Below are 18,685 nucleotides of genomic sequence, written 5' to 3' on the forward strand. Positions count from 1 at the left end.
GGCCCACAGCTGCAGGGTGTCTGTTAGTCAAGGAAGCAGGCTTCTGTGGGTTTTTTCCAACCGTACTGTGGCCAGAGGCTTTCAGTTCTGGTTCTTTATTGTGCTGCCTGGGTGTTTATGACTTTCTTGCCTCAGTAGATAAGCCAGTTCCAGGGAAATCTTACTAAGTCACAGATGCAGCCTGTCTTAGTGGCTTCAGAAGGAGAGATGAGAGCAAAGCCAGTCCATATGGATCAGGAAAATCCACGCCTGAGCTTTCAAAGCTGTGGGACCCCCACACTGCGGGGCAGGGGTGGCTGTCTGCGAGGTGGCTATCACAGGAGTAAACTTAGAAGGCAGACACTGTTTGGTTCAAATCCTTGGGCTCCCTGGACATGCTGGGCAGACGCCATGGCCTCTTGAAACCTGGCCCCCATGGGCAAGGTGGAGACGATGATGAAAGGCCCGATGTTATGGGGCTGCTGCAGGGGTCTAACGGGATAATGTGTAAGGTGCTTAGCAATGTGCCTGGCATCTGGCACGTCCCCAGTAGTGACCAGTTAGAAAAAAATCCCATCAAAGACTAGAGATAGGGGAAGAAAATGGCCGCAAGGAAACTTTCACAGCTCCCAGTATTTTCCCAACTTGTGCCGGCCTGTTCCCCAGGACTCCACAGGTTTGGCGGCCGGCTGGGGTTGAGAAGCGAGGGAGGCCCTCGGGGGCTTGGGGGGGGGGTGGCAGGGAGGAGCCAGCTGGGAAGAGAATGGCCTGCAGCCGGTGGCCGATACATGGCAGAACCGGGATCTGACCCTGAGAACTACAGCCTGGCCCTTCTACTCCGACACAGAGCACGGACCAGGTTGTGTAAATCACAGAACCCCAGACACCTTCAGAGGCCAAAGCATCTCTGAATGATGGGCTTCCCAAAAAGAACGAGTCACCTTAGTGTCTAATCGCATCTTAACGGGAAATAAACAGGGGCTGGCATCATGCACCAAGGGACAGGCTTCACCAGACGAGACGCTTAGCCCACAGACCACCAAGCACAGCAGCAACCTGCGTGTCTGAGTCAGCCCTACGTGCCCTGCGTCTGCCGCGCCCTCCTCCGGCAGCGAGCCCGGAGGTGAGCCTGGTGAGGCAGACGCGGCCGTGGCCCCCCACCGCTCACCTTGACTAGGCGGCCCCTCTCCTGGCTGCCCACGTGGGGGCTGGGAATGGCTCCAGCCACCTCCTTCTCTGGAAATCTGCCCTTGGTGAATGGAAGCTCCTTCGCCCAAAAGACGAGCCACGTGCTTCCTTCTGGCAGCTAATGGGCAATGACTGACTAGCACTGGGTACAAAAAGGCCAGCCTCTTTGGCACAGTCTGGGACCAACTCTAGGGTGCAATTCATGCTCCAGAGCTACCCCACACGCCCCATTGTGGGATCAGGCTGTGGCTAGTCTCTGGCTGAAACCTCACCCTTCTTACCCTTCCCTGCCTCCCCAGTCTCCTGAGAGTGTGCCCTTAATAAGCGACTTGTACAGAACCCCTGCCTCAGGCTCTTCTTCCAAGAGACCCAACCTAAGACAGCTGACATTGGAGGCTGTGGTCCCGCAGACCTGGGTTCATGTCCTGGCCATGCTTCCCCCGCAAGCTGCATCAATCCCCTCTCTGAGCTTTGCTTATCTATCAACAAAATGGGGGTATTAATACACACTCACCTTGCGGGTTTTCCAGGAAGAATAAATAAGAGAAGACATCTAAAGTCCCTATGATAGACCCTCTACCCATGACTTGTTCTTTTTCTCTGCCCTTGAGGAAAGAGTCTGTCAACACACAGGGATGGGCCTGCTGGAGGGAGCAACTAAAGTCAGGACGGCCACAACTAACAGAGAGAGGACATACATCCAAGGGTGGATTTCCCAGCTCTTACCTATGGGGACAGAGGAAATCTGGGAGTAAAGGTCCAACATCCGGTTGCCATCCACATCGACCAGGTAATTGCCTCGGCTCTCTTCGTAATTGCAGAAAAAATGCACAGCATCTGCATTCTTGGGGAAAGTAGAGACTGGTTCAGGATCGCTACAATCCCCTAGACTCCCCATCTTTTGGGATGAAGCTTGAACTGGTGAGGTAAGCCATGTTTTGTCCATTCTATGGTCACACAGAGGGTATATTTGGTTGCTTACACGAATGGTTTGCTTTATAATGGTTTATTAAGCTGTGAATTAGTATTTTATGAATTTTCCTGTATGTGTTTTATATATCATAGCAACAGAAGGTTCAGATATAAATCTGAAGAAGATTCTGATGTTAAGGTGTACATGGTAAGCATTAGAGCAACCACGAAGAAAACTGAAAAATATATAGTAACTATGAAAGAAATGAAAATGGTACATTAGAAGATATCCACTGAATGTAAAAAAAAAAGAGGAACAAAAAATATGAGACACATAGAGAACAAAAGGTAAAATGGAAGATGTAAATACCACCATATAGGTAATACATTAACTGTGTGCACATGAAACAGCCCAATAAAAAATCAGAAACTGTCAGACTGGATAAAAAGATACAACTATATGCTGTCTACATGAGACATACTTTTGATTCAAGGATACAAATATGTTGAAAATAAAAGGATGGAGAAGGGTACATGATTCTCACAGCAATCCTAAGAAAGCTGAAATGGTTTATACTAATCAGACAAAATCACCTGTAAAACAAAGAAACAAAAATGCTTCTGGAGGTGAAGTCCACTAAGAAGATATAACAATTATAAACATGTAAGCACCCAATAACAGAGCCCCAAAATACAGGAAGCAAAAATGGGAAGCATATAAGAAAAATATAGTTATAAGAGAATAGCTGGCAAATTTAATATTTGGTTTTTAATAGTGTATAGAACAACCAGGCAGAAGATTAGCAAGGAAGGGGAGCCTGGGTGGCTCTGTCATTTAAGTGTCACACTTCGGCTCAGGTCATGATTTTGTAGTTTGTGGGTTCCAGCCCTGCGCTGGGTTCTGTGCTGACAGCTTGGAGCCTGGGGCCTGCTTAGGATTCTGTGTCTCCCTCTCTCTCTGCCCTTCCTAGTTCTCTGTCTCTCTCTCTCAAAATTAAATAAACATTAAAAAATTAAAAAAAAAAAAAAAAGAAGATTAACAAGGAACCAGGACTGGAACAACACTCTCAACCGACAGATCCCACAGACACTTTTACAGAACACTCCATCCAATAGTGGTAGAGTACACGTTGTCCTCAAGTGCCTGGGGAATATCTTCCAAGACAGACCATATAAAAGCCTCAGTGAGAGGACTGCATTCACACAAAATATATTTTCCAACCACAACAGAATGAAATTGGAAATGAGTAACAGAAAGGAGAAGCTCACCAAAAAGTGGAAATTAAACACCACATAAGTAACAAATGAGTCAAAGAAGAACTCACAAGGGAAATTAGAAGCAAAAAAACAAAAAAGGTTTAGAACAAAGTTGCATTTTTTTTTTTTTTAAAAGAGCCAGCACAGAGGAAGTGTGTCTCTCAGCTAAGTCATAACAGAGAAGCTTGGAGGGTGAGCTCATCCTCACTTACCTGAATCATATTCAGCTGTTTCATTAACTCCTGCAGGCAAGAATAACAAAGCATTAGAGCAAGGACACACTCTTGCCCAACTAGCTTCAAGTCTTTCATATCTTCCCAGGTCTTGGGGCATCTCCCCCTCCCCCACCACTTATACCAATAACTTCACAGTCAATTAGCCAACAATATTATAAATATTTAAAAATTGCTTAATATAAATAATTGGCAGGAAACTATTCCTGCCAGTTACATTACCAGGATAGCAGGGATTTAGCAAATTGGAAAATAATAATAAAGTAAACTAAAATATTTAACACAAAAAAAACTTAAGCAAAAGGGGTTTATCTGGTGCTCATAAAAGCATAGGTTCCCCTTTTATTTTGGGGGGAAAAAGGCTTTAACACCCTGTTAGAAAATATAAAATCAACTGAAAACAGAAACTTGCACATCAAAGAATGATTTGTAATTATAATCTAAACACTCCATAAACCACATGCACATATAGAAATTGGGAATTATAAATTGGGAATTGGGACCTAGTTGCTTTGCTATTACAAGTATTTAATCTCTAAAAATAATCCAGCCTAAAGTCAACCAATAGCAATGACAAGAATATAAAAAATTATTCCAGGTACTTCTCCACTATGAAATGAAAATCTGCCTCTCCTCCATAGAAATATGCATGAAAATGTCTCTCCTTCTGTTAGCAAAACACTTTCAAAATAACTACAATCACTTGCATTAATACAAAGATTTCTGGATTTATAAAGTGGTTGCAATGACAAAAGGCCTATCTTTTTTTTTTTTTTGAACAGGAGAAAAGCATACAAATTTAAGTTTTACATGACATGGGAGTCTTCACAAGGAAATGAAGACTGGAAGAAACAAGTTAGAAACTTGTTAGAACACTAGTTAGAAACTAACATTTTTACGTTAGTTTCGATGAGAATGGACAGTCACGTAGAAACACAGTAGATTAAGGAGTATGTAGTAATTATAATTAGTACTGTCATCTTCTAAAAAATTCATTTCTGCTTGTTGCTGGAAGATATAGATGCCAAATGACTTTTGTGCCCACAAAACTGCTAAACTCTCACGTTCATCTCAGTAAGTTATATACATGTTCTTTTGAATTTTTTTTTTTGAATTTTTTTATTCTTAAGTTAGTTATCGTGCAGTGTAGTCTTGGCTTCAGGAGTAGAACCCAGTGATTGATCGCTTACACAGGACACCCGGTGCTCATCCCAAAAAGTGCCCTCCTCAATGTCCATCACCCATTTACCCCATCTCTCCACCCACCTCCCCTCCAGCAACCCTCAGCTTGTTCTCTGTATTAAGAGTCTCTTATGGTTTGCCTTCCTCTGTTTTGATCTTATTTTTCAAAAAGGGGCATCTTCTGACAGTAAAAAAAAAAAAAAAAAAAGAAAAAAGTGACACTGCGGATAAAATCTGCAAAACCTGCAGAGAAAAAAGCCAGTGTGTATTAAAAAGGTTTACACTGCTGTTTTTTAGGTGCGAACATTAGAAACAGTGTTGTACATCACAACACAGAGTCAAGGTTAATCAGCCTCCTGAAGTGTGTAATATGCAGGCTTTGTAATATCTTTGAGGAGAAGTCCCAGCCTCCCTCATCAGACTCGTCTTGTGCCTCTTCCATCTCACACAATAACATCTATCCCAGTGTGTCTCATATGCCACGTCCTGTCACCCTGCACACCTCTCTCCACCGGGTCTACAACAGAATGCACTCCTCTGGTGAATTCTTCCTTTTTATCCTTCAAGGTCAAGACCAAGGGCCTTTGCTACCCTTGCCCTCCGCCATCTAGCATTGCCATCTGACTTGGTTTCAAGGTCAAGAGAATGAGGTAGGAGTGGTGGCAGACCGGAGTGGAGCCTAGACCTCATGAGACTCCTCGTGTGGTCACCTCTGCCATCACCGTGAGGACGAGCCAGGCCCTGCTTGCTGGAGGATGCTAGAGACGTATGGAGCAGCGCCACGTCACTGCACTGGCCAAGACAAGCTTAGCCTAGATCATCCCAAAGTGGCCAGTCATCCCACGGGCACATAGATGGACCCACCAGAGCTGCCTGGCTAACTCCCAGTGAACCCTAGATGCAGCAGCAAGCTGTATGCTACGGAGATTTTGTACTCGTTTGTTACACAGCAGTATTGTGACAACAAATAACGGATGCATCTCCTCTGAGAAGCTTCTTTGACTTGTTATGGCAGAATGTCTTGGAACTCTAGTGGTAAGCTCTCTGAAAGCACCTAAGAATACAGGTCTCTAAGCTCGGCTGTGTTCTTGCCTCATGGACCCTTCTCACTCTGTTCTTAAGGACACCACTCAAGTGTGCTCAACTCACCCGAGATCTAGGCCCAGGGACTTCGGTCTTCATCAGGGGCCCGTCATAATCAAATTCGACGTCAATTTTGGCTGCGGCCTGACTGATGTGTCTGGAGCCTGGCAGTAAAGAAAGATGATGAGGATCCCTGGAGACGGTAGATATGAGAATTCTGCCCTAACAGATGCCCAATGTCCCCAACGGAAGCCATGCCAGGACCTCAACCCCATCTGAGCCAGACCACCCACAAACACAGAGTCTGGCCAGACCTGAGCACCAGCAAAACACTGAGGGTTCTCAAAAACAGGAAAGCCCAGTGCTAGTGAAGTTGTGGGCAAACAGGCATTCTCATGTCCCGTTGGCGTGAGTACCAGCTGATGCTGCCTTCCTATTCCTTTCGACTGAGGCATCTCATTTCAGGGTTCATCCTAAGAGAATGACGGGACCAGTACACAAAAATGTAAGTTAAAATATTCATCCTAGTGCTATCTTTTAACAAAAAGAGAAAACAGTAGAGGGCAGCTAAACAGACTATGACACGTTCCACCATTTCGTGGACAAGGAACATCAGGTATCTGTTCATGGTACTGAGGTGGGCAGTTTGAATATTTATGGACATGGAAAGATGCCCACAGCATTAGCATGTGAAAGGTCAGATTATAAAAACTACCCAAATTTTGTCAAAATTTAATCCGTATGCAAGTGTATATCCAAAAGTACATAGAGACCAGAGTTTCTCAGCAGCACCACTGCCATTTGGGTCCAGATAACTCTGTTGGGGAGTCGTCCTGTGCCCTGGAGGATGTTTGGCTGGATGCCAGCATCACCTCGTCCTGAGTTGTGCCCGAGTTGTGACATTCAGAAATCACCTGGGAGTGAATAATCAAATGGCTCAATACAGGCGTTCCCCACTTACAGATGCTTTTTATTAAAAAAAAAAAAAAAAGTGTTGGGTACAAGTCATTTGGTTGAGATCCATTTCACACTTTTGCATGGTAATAAATGTAGAGAGGGGAGTTCCCAGGCTAGACCCGCAAGGCTTTTGAGCTCAGCATGTTGCTGAAGTAAAGGGCAGTCTTAATCCCAAGTCTTTTTAAAAAGAATTAAAAATGACATTTATCATTTTTGAGAGAGCGTGAGCAGGGGAGGGTCAGAGAGAGAGGGAGACACAGAATCCGAAGCAGGCTCCACGCTCTGAGCTGTCAGCACAGAGCCTGACGCGGGGCTCGAACTCACAAACCATGGATCATGACATGAGCTGAAGCCGGACACTTAAGGTCACCCAGGCGCCCCTAAAATGTTTTTATTTTAAGTTTATTTATTTATTTTGAGAGAGACAGAGAGAGTATGAGTGGGAGAGGGGCAGAACGAGAGAGAGAGAGAGAGAGAGAGAGAGAGAAAGAATTCCAAGCAGGCTCTGAGCTGCCAGCACAGAGCCCAATGCAGGGCTCTTTCCCATGAATGGTGAGATCATGACCTGAGCCAAAACCAAGAGTCAGATGCTTAACTGACTGAGCCACCCAGGTGCCCCCCAGGCTTGATCCCTTACTAAAGACGGCTGTGGAGAACCCACCATGGTAAGTGTGGGGTGACTAACCATCAGTAACCCCCAGAGATCCCTTCAATGTCCCTGCTCGTCTTTGGCCTTCCCAGGACATATGTGGCAACTGGGAAATGTTCCCTCCTCTTTCTTGGCACCTTCCATTAGACTGGGGAATAACTAGACACTGTATTATCGTTTCCCTTACATAAGAGAGAAAACCAAAACTCAGAGAAGCAAAGAACCATTCTAGGATAGGTCTCTCCCTCCATCCCTCTCTGTCACGCGCGCGTGCTCGCGCGCGCACACACACACACACACACAGTGTGCCAAGCTATACAAAGCAATGATATTAAAAAACCTATTTAAATGCATTCTTAATTTTCCATAATTGCTTTGGATATCAAAGAGGGTTTTTGAATTAATTATGTAACACAATGGAACCCTGTGAACGTAAAGTCCACTTAAAATCCAACGCTGCCCTTATTTCAAGGCATGAGGCAGCCAGCTTTTATTGTCTTCTGTTTGATCTTAAAATGAAAAGGGAGTCCCTCCAGAGTCTGTTCCATTAGCAGAGAGCTAAAAGGTCATGGAACATACTGATGACTTCTTTTTTACATTAAGCTGTTTATTTCTTCCTTGGCCAGAACTCAGGGCTACAGGTCAAGACCGATTCCAGCTAGACCTGCATAACGCGGGGACGTGTGTTTGGATAAAAACAGTTCTTAACTGGTGCTGATCCTGCTTTGTTTCCAGTAAGGGGGAGAGTGCAAAGTTCAAAGTTTGCAAGTCATCCTCCAATGAGGACACGTAAGTCCTCTCTTCCTTCTCCAGAAAGTGTCCTGACGCCATGCTGCAGCAGTCAGATGTCCCAGGGTCTGCAAGATGGAAATGCTGGCCCCGGAAGCAGGTCCCAGTGGGAGCTGCGGCTGAAAGGGTCTCAGGGGAATGACGGGGTGAGTGGGGTCTTGTGGAGCTACAAGTATGGGGATGCCGAGGCTGCGGGCAGACGCAGGGCGGGGAGTGGAGAGAGGGTGAGAACCCGTCCCTGGGGATTGGGGATGGGTCAGGCACGAGATGGGGAAACTGAGGGCCAGGTGCCAGGCAGACAGGTCTGTACCGAGAGCTGCATTGGTTCCTTCCATGTGCCAAGTCTTCGCGGGTGTGGATGGAAGAGCGCCCAGGGGCTCTGGGCAGAGATCCTGGAAACCACAGCCCAGTACGTTTGCTGGGTTCGTGCTATCGAACAAGGGGAGACGGGGTGGCAAACACAGATTCAGCATCCACTGCGTGCTAGGCAGGCAGACTCCCATCTCCCATCTGTGTTAATCCATCCACAACCCTCTCGAGTGATGGTTCTCAGGTTATAGATGAGGAGCAGAGAGGTGAAGCGACTTTCCCAAGGCCACACAGCTAGTGAGTTGCAGAGCCCAGATTTGAACCCAGGTCCAATACTTTTGCCTTTCCTACACTATCTCAACTTTGACCTCCTGTAGAGGAAAATAGCCAAATTCCAATACAAAGAATGTTCTCCTAATGATAATATATAGTGCCATAAGCCATGAGAAGAAAGAGCACAACTTAAATTCCCTGGGATCGCTTCCATCAAGTCACATGAGCAGAGAGGCATGTGACTCTGCGTGCCGGGCCTCGTCCTGAGCACTGCACACGGACTGCCTCACTTAAGCTTGAATCCCCTCTGGGAGGTAGATGTTGCGATTGCTCCCATGTTACGGAAGCAGACACTGAGGCCCAGAAAGGTCAACTAATCTGCCCACGGTCACGCAGCTAGTAGGCGGCTAGGCGGAACATTTGACCTCTCCTGTCCCAGACGCTCCGAGTCTAAGTGACGCTGTTCACGTAATCTTGCGCCGGTCTTTGAAATGAAACGTTTATACTGAACCATCCGGCATTTTCACTCACGAATGACACAGCACAGCCAGGAGAGCCGGCACGGTGGGGAGGTCCAGCCCAGCCCTCTGCCTCTGAAACAAGGCCGGCCACCCTCGCGGCCTTGACCAACTGGAGTCAATGTTTAACTCCAAGCTATAGAAACAGCCATCAGATGCGTTTAATGTTCTCTTGATCTTTATACTGAGAGTAATAAATGAATGCTGTTTTCCCAAACAGCAAGGGCTCCACATGTGAGCCAGGGCAAAGTCAAGGTCAAGTTCAATCGCAGTTGGGTGCTCTGCTCTTCTTTTAAAAAATCTCCCCCTCCCCAACTGTCCACCCCATTTATTTTTTTTTTAACCAATTAAGATCTGTATCTTTAATAAACATCTGGAGAATACCAGTAGCCTAAATTGCTATATTCCATGCTGTCCCGGTGAAGTGTCGTTCCGTAGAATCCGTTTACATCTGATAGACCTCCAGGAAGAACATGCAGTGTAACCTATCATCCCATACAGGTGCCCAGACTCATACTGGAGGCACAGCTGGCTGGAACCCTCTTCCCAAGACGGGAGGCCAGAAGCTTCCTGAACCGGTTCTGTGTTATCCCCATACCCTCAGCATGTTGTTCAGCCTCTTTGGATCCTTTCCCAGCAGCGAGAAAGAGCATCACACATCTTCCAGCAACGTATCAGGGTTTGAACATCTGGATTCGTGTGGTCAGTGAGCAAATGTGGTTTTGAATGATCTACACACGCTGAATATCAGAGCGTAACCGTGCCACGGACAGCGGAAATTTTGTGGCGGATTTAGCCTCACAGCCTGAATGCTGGCGTCGTATCAGCCAGTATAAATCATACTTTCAGGGAAGGTCGTGCACACAGTCTTGTCTTTGTGTCCTCCATAAACTTGCAATTGCTGGTGACAACGTAACTCACAGACACGGACACATTTCTCCAGGTAAGTGGTCACCATCGCTCTTCCTAGGATCCGACACAGTCTCGGTGAGATCGTGAGTTTCACAGACCCACACACGGTCACCAGTATGGATGCTGTGGGCATGGGTGGACTGATCAGGGCTGCAGCCACTGAACACAAGGTCATGCACCCGCTTCGCGCAAAGCTCGGTTTGCTGGGGCCCTCCGGAGGACCCAGAGCAGGAACGCATTCCGTGCATTTAATGCTACAGAATGTGAGGCCTGACCATGAGCACCTTTGGGGCACCTTCCTAAACTGTGGCAAGACAGCTGACAGCCCGAGGGCCACAGCGTTCAAAGATCTCAAGCCGTGGGGCGCCTGGGTGGCTCCGGAGGTTGAATGTCTGATTCTTGATCGTGGCTCAGGTCATGGTCTCACGGTTCGTGCGACTGAGCCCCGCGTCGGGCTCTGCATTGAGCGTGGAGTCCACTCAGGATTCTCTCTCTCTCCCTCCCTCTCTGCATCTCCCCTGTTTGCGTGAGTGCACGCTCTCGCTCAAAATAAACCTTAAAAAAAAGATCTCAAGTCATTTATTGTTCTTCACGTTGAAGGTGACCACAGTGCCACCTGCTTGTCCCACAGAGAGGATTCACCATCTAGAACAAAGGCAGAGAACTCTTGTAGCTGAGGCTGTTGCACGCACTCTCCCATCTTAACACTGTAGCAGCAGATGGTGTGGCCACTGGAACCAGCGTAAAGGGCAACATTCTTTCAGCATCCAGGAGGCAGCTCACTTTGGAGACATGGCCAACTCTCTTCTGACTTGCCAGATACAAGCTTGGCCAGTTTTCTCTGCTGAACAGGAAAGTTCCCCAGTATGTGAATGGCATTCGATGTGGCCTGGGGCCCCTCAAGGCTCCTTCGGGGGGCTCATCAGCATCTCCTGGCTCTGAGGATACTTATAAAGAGTTCTTTGATCCCTTCGTGAAGGAGGCCACGGTGTGAGTTTCTGCCACACGTACAGGGACACCATCTCACAGCGACTCCCAATCTCACTGGTGGAGTCAACTCCATCACAATCAGAATGAGGAGTTTCTTTCTTTTTTTTTTTTTTAATTTTTTTTTTAACGTTTATTTATTTTTGAGACAGAGAGAGACAGAGCATGAACAGGGGAAGAGCAGAGAGAGAGGGAGACACAGAATCTGAAACAGGCTCCAGGCTCTGAGCTGTCAGCACAGAGCCCGACGTGGGGCTCGAACTCACGGACCGCGAGATCGTGACCTGAGCCGAAGTTGGACGCTTAACCAACCGAGCCACCCAGGCGCCCCTCAGAATGAGAAGTTTCTAATGAGTTTTGCTCTGTAGGGGTCTGAGATATCCTTTCCAGAAGGACTGTCTGGTTTCTCTTGCCCCAGATTCAGAAGAATCCATGGGCACTCTTTGAAACCGAGGACTGAAACTTCTAGGACTTCTCCCCTCTGACACTCTTGTTCTGGGCCACCTCCCACGTGAGGGCTGTAACTCTTCCTGCTCCATCCGGCTTCCCCGTTTTTACCTTCCTTGCAGGTTCAGTGGCAAACACATCCTGTTTGGTGTCACTGTTCTTGGGAACATGAGCCTTCTTCTTCCTGTTTTTCCTCCTCGTTTTCCCTCATTCCAGCAGATGTCGGAGCGGGTTCTGGCTGCCGTGCAGTCTGGTCAGCTGGGGCGTGGGGGTCCTTCTCCAGGGGGTGTCCCATGCAAATGACAATCGTGGCAGACCAGCTGTTGCCTGTGGGTGGCCTTCACCTTTTAAATTTATGCTCGGGGGAGGGGGGCTGTTGTGAAGGGGGAGCCGTCCCCCTGTTCCTGGTATTTCCTCGCTCCGCGGAGAACTTTGCTTCTTAGGCTCCTGGAGACCTTCTGTTAGCTCTGAGAAGGACAGTGTTGCACTAATGGCCGGATAAAAGGACAAGCGTCACTGTCCTATGAGCTTGCCGTAATTCCTCAGACACATCGCAGGCCACAGCCTCGGGACACAGAGTTCCATTCTGGTGTCGTTCAGGAGACGGTGGCATCTTGTTTCACCTGAGCTGAGGCATCTGGAGCAGGGACACAGCCACGGACTTGGAAAGGAGGAGACAGGCCCTTCACAGAGGGATGGCGGTGGATGATGGAGACACAGGGGAAGGTCCATCTCCAGTGGTTCTTCATTTCCTTCTAAAACTCTGGCGGTCCTTTCGCTCAGCACAATCTATGTCTGCACCTGCCGGGAGGGAGACTGCGGGCTGAGGATGTGCCTGATGATACAGGGTTTCCTTCTCTGTTACTCTCCTGGGCACTCTGTTCTCTCCGAAGGGGGCGGGATCTCTCTCGGCTGTTCGGGTCTTTTGCCAAATGCATCGCAGGTCCGGTACGGCCAGAGGGGAGTTGTGCACTATGTCACCACTGAGCAGCAAAGTTCCAGCCCTTTCTTTCACCTGCTCTCAGGGAGGCAGCACCCAACTGAAGTTTTTGAGAACATGTTCATTGAGGAAGGTATCGGTAATTTCACCACCCGGACATAACGGCTTTGCTGTCCAGTCTCCCAGTCTCTGCGCTCTATTTGCCGACATCAGATTATCAGTGATTGTGGGGGAGGGGCAAGAAACAATGCTGCTGGGAGCACTGATACACAAGCCACCGTGTCTAAGGGATCCACAGCGGTCGATGGGTGGAGATGCTACACAAACACCTAAACACCGTGGGCGTGGTGGTGGGCTGAAGCACCCTCCCTCCCTCCGGGGAACACAGGTGCCAGGCTGTGAGCTGCTCTGTGGAGATGTCCACGTGGCACCAAATCCAGCCAGCACCACGAGAGCGAGCTTGGAAGCGGAATCCCCAGCTTCCATGGTGAGCCTTCTGATGAGACCACAGCCCTGGCTAACAGCTCAGCTGTACCCTCATGAAAGACCAAAGCACCCAGCTAAGCTTCCCCCAGACTCCTAGACCACAGGAACTGTGACATAATAAATGTGCATTATTTTAACCAGCTAAGTTAGGGCTATTTAAAAAAAAAAATTTTTAACGTTTATTTATTATTGAGAGACAGAGAGGCACAGAGCATGAGCAGGGGAGGAGTAGAGAGACGGGGAGACATAGAATCTGAAGTAGGCTCCAGGCTCTGAGCTGTCAGCACAGAGCCTGACGTGGGGCTCAAACTCACAAACTGTGAGATCATGACCTGAGCCGAAGTCAGTCGCTCAACCGACTGAGCCACCAAGGCGCCCCAGGGCTATTTGTTATATGGCAATAAATAACTAACATAGTGGTTAAGGTTGGAACTTTTGGGGCCAGCCAGGCTTAGCTCAAAGCCAGGTTCAGCCACTTGCTAGCACCAAGGTTCTGAGAAAGTTAACGGAATTTCTCTGAGTCTCTGCTTTCTTCTCCCAGGGGACTAAATGGGTTAAACGTTAGCTACCATTTTAAAACTATTTCCCCTGGGCACATGGGTGGCTCAGGCAGTTAAGTGTCAGACACTTGATCTCAGCTCAGGTCTTGACTCAGGGTCGTGAGCTCAAGCCCTGCCGCACTGGGTGTGGAGCCTCCTTAACACCCCCCCCCCCCAAAAAAAACTATTTCCTTATTGCTACTTACCTATGAGCAGTGTATGAACACACATGCTCCTCTATCTTTGCCAACACCGTGGTTTAGTATTAAAAAACTCTTATCTCTGGGGCACATGGGTGGCTCAGTCAATTAAGCGTCCGACTTCAGCTCAGGTCACGATCACGTGGTCCGTGAGTTTGAGCCCTGCGTCGGGCTCCGGGCTGATGATGGCTCAGAGCCTGGAGCCTGCTTCAGATTCTGTGTCTCCCTCTCTCTCTGCCCCTCCCCCGTTCATACTCTGTCTCTCCGTCTCAAAAAAATAAATAAACGTTAAAAAAAAATTAAAAAAAAACCTCTTATCTCTAAATCTGGCACAAGTGTGCCCCAAAAAAGATTTAACTCTTGCCAAGAAAATGCAGACCTGATAACTCTGATTAGTCATTTGTCTCTTTTTTTCTATGCATGCTTGTGTAAATATAAACGAAGGGCGTTTGCATTGTTAAAAAATATTTACTTATGTTTTGAGAGCAAGCGTGCCTGCTGAGAGAATCGGAGTGCCCTGGCACCCCTGAACTGTTCCTTCTGATAGAGAGGTGTGCGAAGCAAGTAGGACCCCAGCACTGCCCTCAGTCTCCCGAGGAGACCCACTTTCCTGACGAGAAACAGAGGCTCAGAGTTCTGCCCGTGGGGGAGGCTGACTGGGTGGAATGTGGCCCAGGTGTAGGAGCCTTGACTCAAGGCTCTCCCCTGCTTGTCTCCCTGGGAAGGGATGTCCTTGAGAATGACCTACAAAGGCGGAGCCCCACAGGCCACGCTTTCTTGTCAGTGAAGCATCCCCAGCACCTAGTACAGCACCCCGCCCCCAGCGGGTGTGAGCAGTACTAGTTATGGCCGACTCTCCCTCCCGCTAGGGGCACACTACTTGGGCATCATGCGTCGGTTTGGGTTTATTTATTTATCTTTTTAAATGTTTTTATTTATTTTTGAGAGAGAGAGAGAGAGAGCATGAGTAGGGGAGGGGCAGAGAGAGAGGGAGACACAGAATTCAAAGCAGGCTCCAGGCTCTGGGCTGTCAGCACAGAGCCCGACGCGGGGCTCGAACCCACAGACTGTGAGATCATGACCTGAGCTGAGGTCGGACGCCTAACCGACTGAGCCACCCAGGCGCCCCGGTTTGGGTTTATTTTTAACATAATAATGGGTAAGCGTTAAGATGCTTCTCTTATAACTGAATAAAATAAAACAAAACCTCAAACCTACTCACTTCTCAAGGAGATCAGGGTCAAGAACAAGGGAAGACAGACACGGTCACAGACCGGATGATACCGGGGAGCTGGGACCCCAGAGTGCACTGTGGGAACTCACACTGGATCCCGGGAGGGAAAGAGGCACTAAGGGAAAACCTGGTGAAATCCCCAGAGAAGTCTGGAGTTCGGGTAGCAATAATGTACAAGGTCAGCTTCTTAGTTATTGACAAGAGCATCCTCGTGATATAAGATGTTAACCAGGGGGACGCTGGGGCCTATGGGGTCTGTCTGTACTGTCTTAGTACTTTCACTGTACTTGTAAAATCATCCCAAGTTAAGAGATTTATTTCAATATTTTTACTTTTTTTTTTTTTTTTAATATTTGACAGAGAGAGAGTGAGCATGAGCAGGGGAGGGGCAGAGAGCGAGGGAGACATAGATTCCGAAGCAGGCTCCAGGCTCTGAGCTGTCCACACAGAGCCTGATGCGGGGCTCGAACTCACAGACCGCAAGATCATGACCTGAGCCGAAGACAGACGCTCAACAGACTGAGCCACCCAGGCGCTCCTAAAAGGTTTATTTTAAAGTAAAACCTGCTAATACTCCTGTGTGTATGGGAGAGCATGCCTGCTTTTTTACCCAGGATATAAACCCCAGCATTAAAGATGCAGACCAAGGTTGTGGGCAGCACTCTGCCTTCAAAAGGCAGATGAGACTAACAAAGGGACATCGTGATGGCAAAGCACGGGGCTCTGAGAGAGCTGGGACAGACGCGGGTGGGGGGGTGCAAGGTGCCCACAGGAGGCCACGGCCAGCCCCCGTGTCTCTCAGAACCCCAGGGAGGCACATGGAGGAGGGATAACAGCCCGGCATCTGCAGCCAGACTGACCTGCATTCAAGTGGCCGTGTGACTTTGCCTCTCTGAGCCTCAGCTTTCTCCCCTGTAAAATGGGCTTCATGCGTGCCTTCCTCGTGGAAAGGAGGGAGGGAGGTCTATCGTGAGACCTCACCAGCAGGGCGCTTGCTGATGGGGCTGGCCTGGCTAAGCCGCCTGAACTCAGTGAGGCAGAGAGAAACAGAAGCCCCGGAGAGATGCGGCCAGCAGTGCCGCGGGCCGGCCGGGTGCGGGTGAGTGGAGGTGAGGGACAGGGCAGCAGGGGGCTGCTGTCTCCTGTCCGGGGCTCTGGAAGCACACTTTGCCTTGAGGTCAGTCGCAAGGACGCTTGTAGCCTTCCCATTTCCTGGCAGCGAGCTCAGCTGTGTTTCCCCCAACAGTCCCTGTGAGGGCAGCCTGGAGCCTCCCGGCTGCTGGGGCCGCCACCTCCAGGCCGCATCAGCTTCCTGCCCGACCCAGAGCTGCCCACGCAGGGACAGGAGCATGTGGCGGAGATGGGAGACCGGGGTGGTGGTGATGGGGACAGTTTTACTGCGTGTGTGGCCAGGGAGAGGGAACAGCCCCAGAGCGTTGACTGGCTGGTCCCTTCACCCGCCAGGGCTCTCCCAGCCCGGATTGTGTTTCCCATCAGGGCCAGTTCTTGCCAAGACCCCCAGGGCTTACTGGGCACGAGCAGGCGGTAGTTGTGCTGGAAGGTGCAGGCCAGCCGCCGGGTGAGCAACATGGAAGCCATGATCCCCTCCTTCAGGAACAGAGGCTCCCTGCACACGCTTCACCCTGAAAGAAAACAGAAATGCACAGTCAGACCAGCCAAGGGCTCCTCCCTGCAGCCAAGAATCCCATGCCCTGCGATTTCCCACGTCGTGGAGAAGGTGCTTCTGACATCACATCCTTTGCTTTCATGCCGAATATACACTTGAAAAAGGCAGGGGGCACCTGGCTGGCACGTGACTCTCCACCTCTGGGGCGCGAGTCTGAGACCCACCGTTGGGTGCAGAGATTTACTGAAATACAAACCCATTCGCAAGTGTTTTCATGGGACCCTGGCCACACCGCAGGCAGGGTCATTATGCCTATTTCCTAGATGGAAAACTGGAGAAAGGGGACAGAGCTGGCTTGAGAGCCCTCTGTAGGCAAGCTGATAAGTTCAGTGCGTCATCCACGGGGGGACAAGCAACTGCACTTGGTGAGATGGGGGGGGGCTCAGATGGAGGAGGATTCAGAGCAGCTGGGAGCCCCCCTGCCCTGCCCCCCAACAGAACACTGGTCTCCCCGGGGGCTGTCTGGGAATCTGGGACCCAGCGCAGTATCTGGTGGTCCGTTTTGGGGAGTGCATGTCTCCAGCGTGACCAACTGTCTAGAGTTTGCTGGGGACGGAGGGGGCTCTTGGGATGCGGGGCTTTGTTCTGAAACCCACGGAGGGAGGGTTCTCGGCCCTCACACTACCAATCTGTTGGCTGCCTCCAGACGGCTCCCCAGTCCCGCACTCCCTGGCTAGATCTGCTAGTCGCCCTTTGCGCTGTGGGCCTGGAGCAAGCCCCCCATTTTGTTTTCTTTTATCATCTCCCCCTGCCCCACCCCAGGCTACCCCAGGCAGAACAGTGATGGAGCCCTTCACGACTCGCGGACCCCGTTTCCTTTCTGCAGCTGCACACCGCGCCAGGCTCTGCGTGCGGCACAATTAGTATTCGTCATTGTTAGGAGTGCCCACAACAGTGCTCTGTGGTCCCCTTTTTGCAGATGAGGAGACTGAGGCACAGAGAGGTTAAGAGTGGATCTGTAAACAGATCTGTGTGACCCCAGAGTCACTGAGTCACAGGTGTCCCTCATTCACTCTGCAACGAAGCACCAACTCGATGACAGTATGGAGGAAGTGCCAGCTGGAAGTGGCAGGCGGGCTTCGCAGCACGGGTGAGGAAATGTGTGGGCATCTGGCACCAGGCTCAGGAGGACGGGCTGGCAGGACTCCCAACCCAGTGCCCCCAGAGCTAATGGGACGTCGGGCTGCGTTATTAGAAGCAAAGATGGAACAAAGGAGCGTAGGCAGATGGCACTGGCTTGAGGACGCACCAATTCTGTGGACATGCACGGAGCACCTACTATGTGCAAGCTGCCCAGTGGGCACTGGGCACAGGGCGCTGGGATCAGTCAGGAGCAGCGCTTGCCCTGCGAGCGTTATCACGCCCTGAGGACCTAGATGTGCTGCAGATAGCACCCTGTTTCACTCCAGGGCCCCGGGAGATACGCCATTATCTTCACAGACGAAGCAATGGAGGTGCTCTCTGGGAAGCGGGCACAGGAGGTACTTTTTGGGGTGTTTGTTCCGCACACCATGCCTCCCCGCCATCAGAAACCTCCCCCTCTGTCCGCAGGGAAGCAGACCCGGCGGTCGCGTCCGTGCCGTGGGACCCACTGGCTGCGGCTGACCGGACCAGGATAGGCCAGTGTCCTGAGCATGGTGGGGTCAGCCACCTTCCACCTCGTGAGGGCAGTGGGCACACAGACCGAACGTGCCACAGAGTGCAGCTGCCAGACAGGATGCAGACCCTGGACGCTGAGGCTCCCTGGTTCCATCTCAAGCCTGGAGCCCAGCGTGGCCACATGTACAGCGCTCACTGCTGAACAGTGCTGGGGCAGACCCGAGCCCCACTCTCCCTGGGGGTGAGCCGGTGTGGAGGGGGAGGGCCGGGAACATCAGGCTCATCCACGTCTCGCCAAATGGATTCAGAAGGAAACATCAGGACT

The 18,685-nt window shown here is 50.0% G+C and overlaps 1 protein-coding gene and 2 pseudogenes across 2 annotated transcripts in view; all 3 read right to left on the reverse strand.

Annotated features, from left to right (window-relative positions):
• ABAT (4-aminobutyrate aminotransferase) overlaps positions 1-18,685 on the reverse strand; it is an 88,465-nt gene that overhangs the window by 26,962 nt on the left and 42,818 nt on the right. For both annotated transcript variants that reach the window (XM_025916770.2, XM_086691321.1), the window contains exons 2-5: positions 16,604-16,717; positions 5,901-5,998; positions 3,549-3,578; positions 1,894-2,011 (exon numbers count right to left, since the gene is read on the reverse strand). In XM_025916770.2, coding sequence (XP_025772555.1) covers positions 1,894-2,011; positions 3,549-3,578; positions 5,901-5,998; positions 16,604-16,673 — 316 coding nt within the window. In that variant the 5' untranslated portion in view covers positions 16,674-16,717. The remainder of the gene's footprint in view (positions 1-1,893; positions 2,012-3,548; positions 3,579-5,900; positions 5,999-16,603; positions 16,718-18,685) is intronic.
• LOC147573147 (zinc finger protein 106-like) lies at positions 9,818-10,704 on the reverse strand (annotated as a pseudogene).
• On the reverse strand, positions 10,480-11,308 carry LOC147573148 (zinc finger protein 106 pseudogene; annotated as a pseudogene).

The sequence above is a fragment of the Puma concolor genome, chromosome E3 (assembly GCF_028749965.1).
Source record: "Puma concolor isolate L17-30 chromosome E3, mPumCon1.1.hap2, whole genome shotgun sequence".
Taxonomy (NCBI): domain Eukaryota; kingdom Metazoa; phylum Chordata; class Mammalia; order Carnivora; family Felidae; genus Puma; species Puma concolor.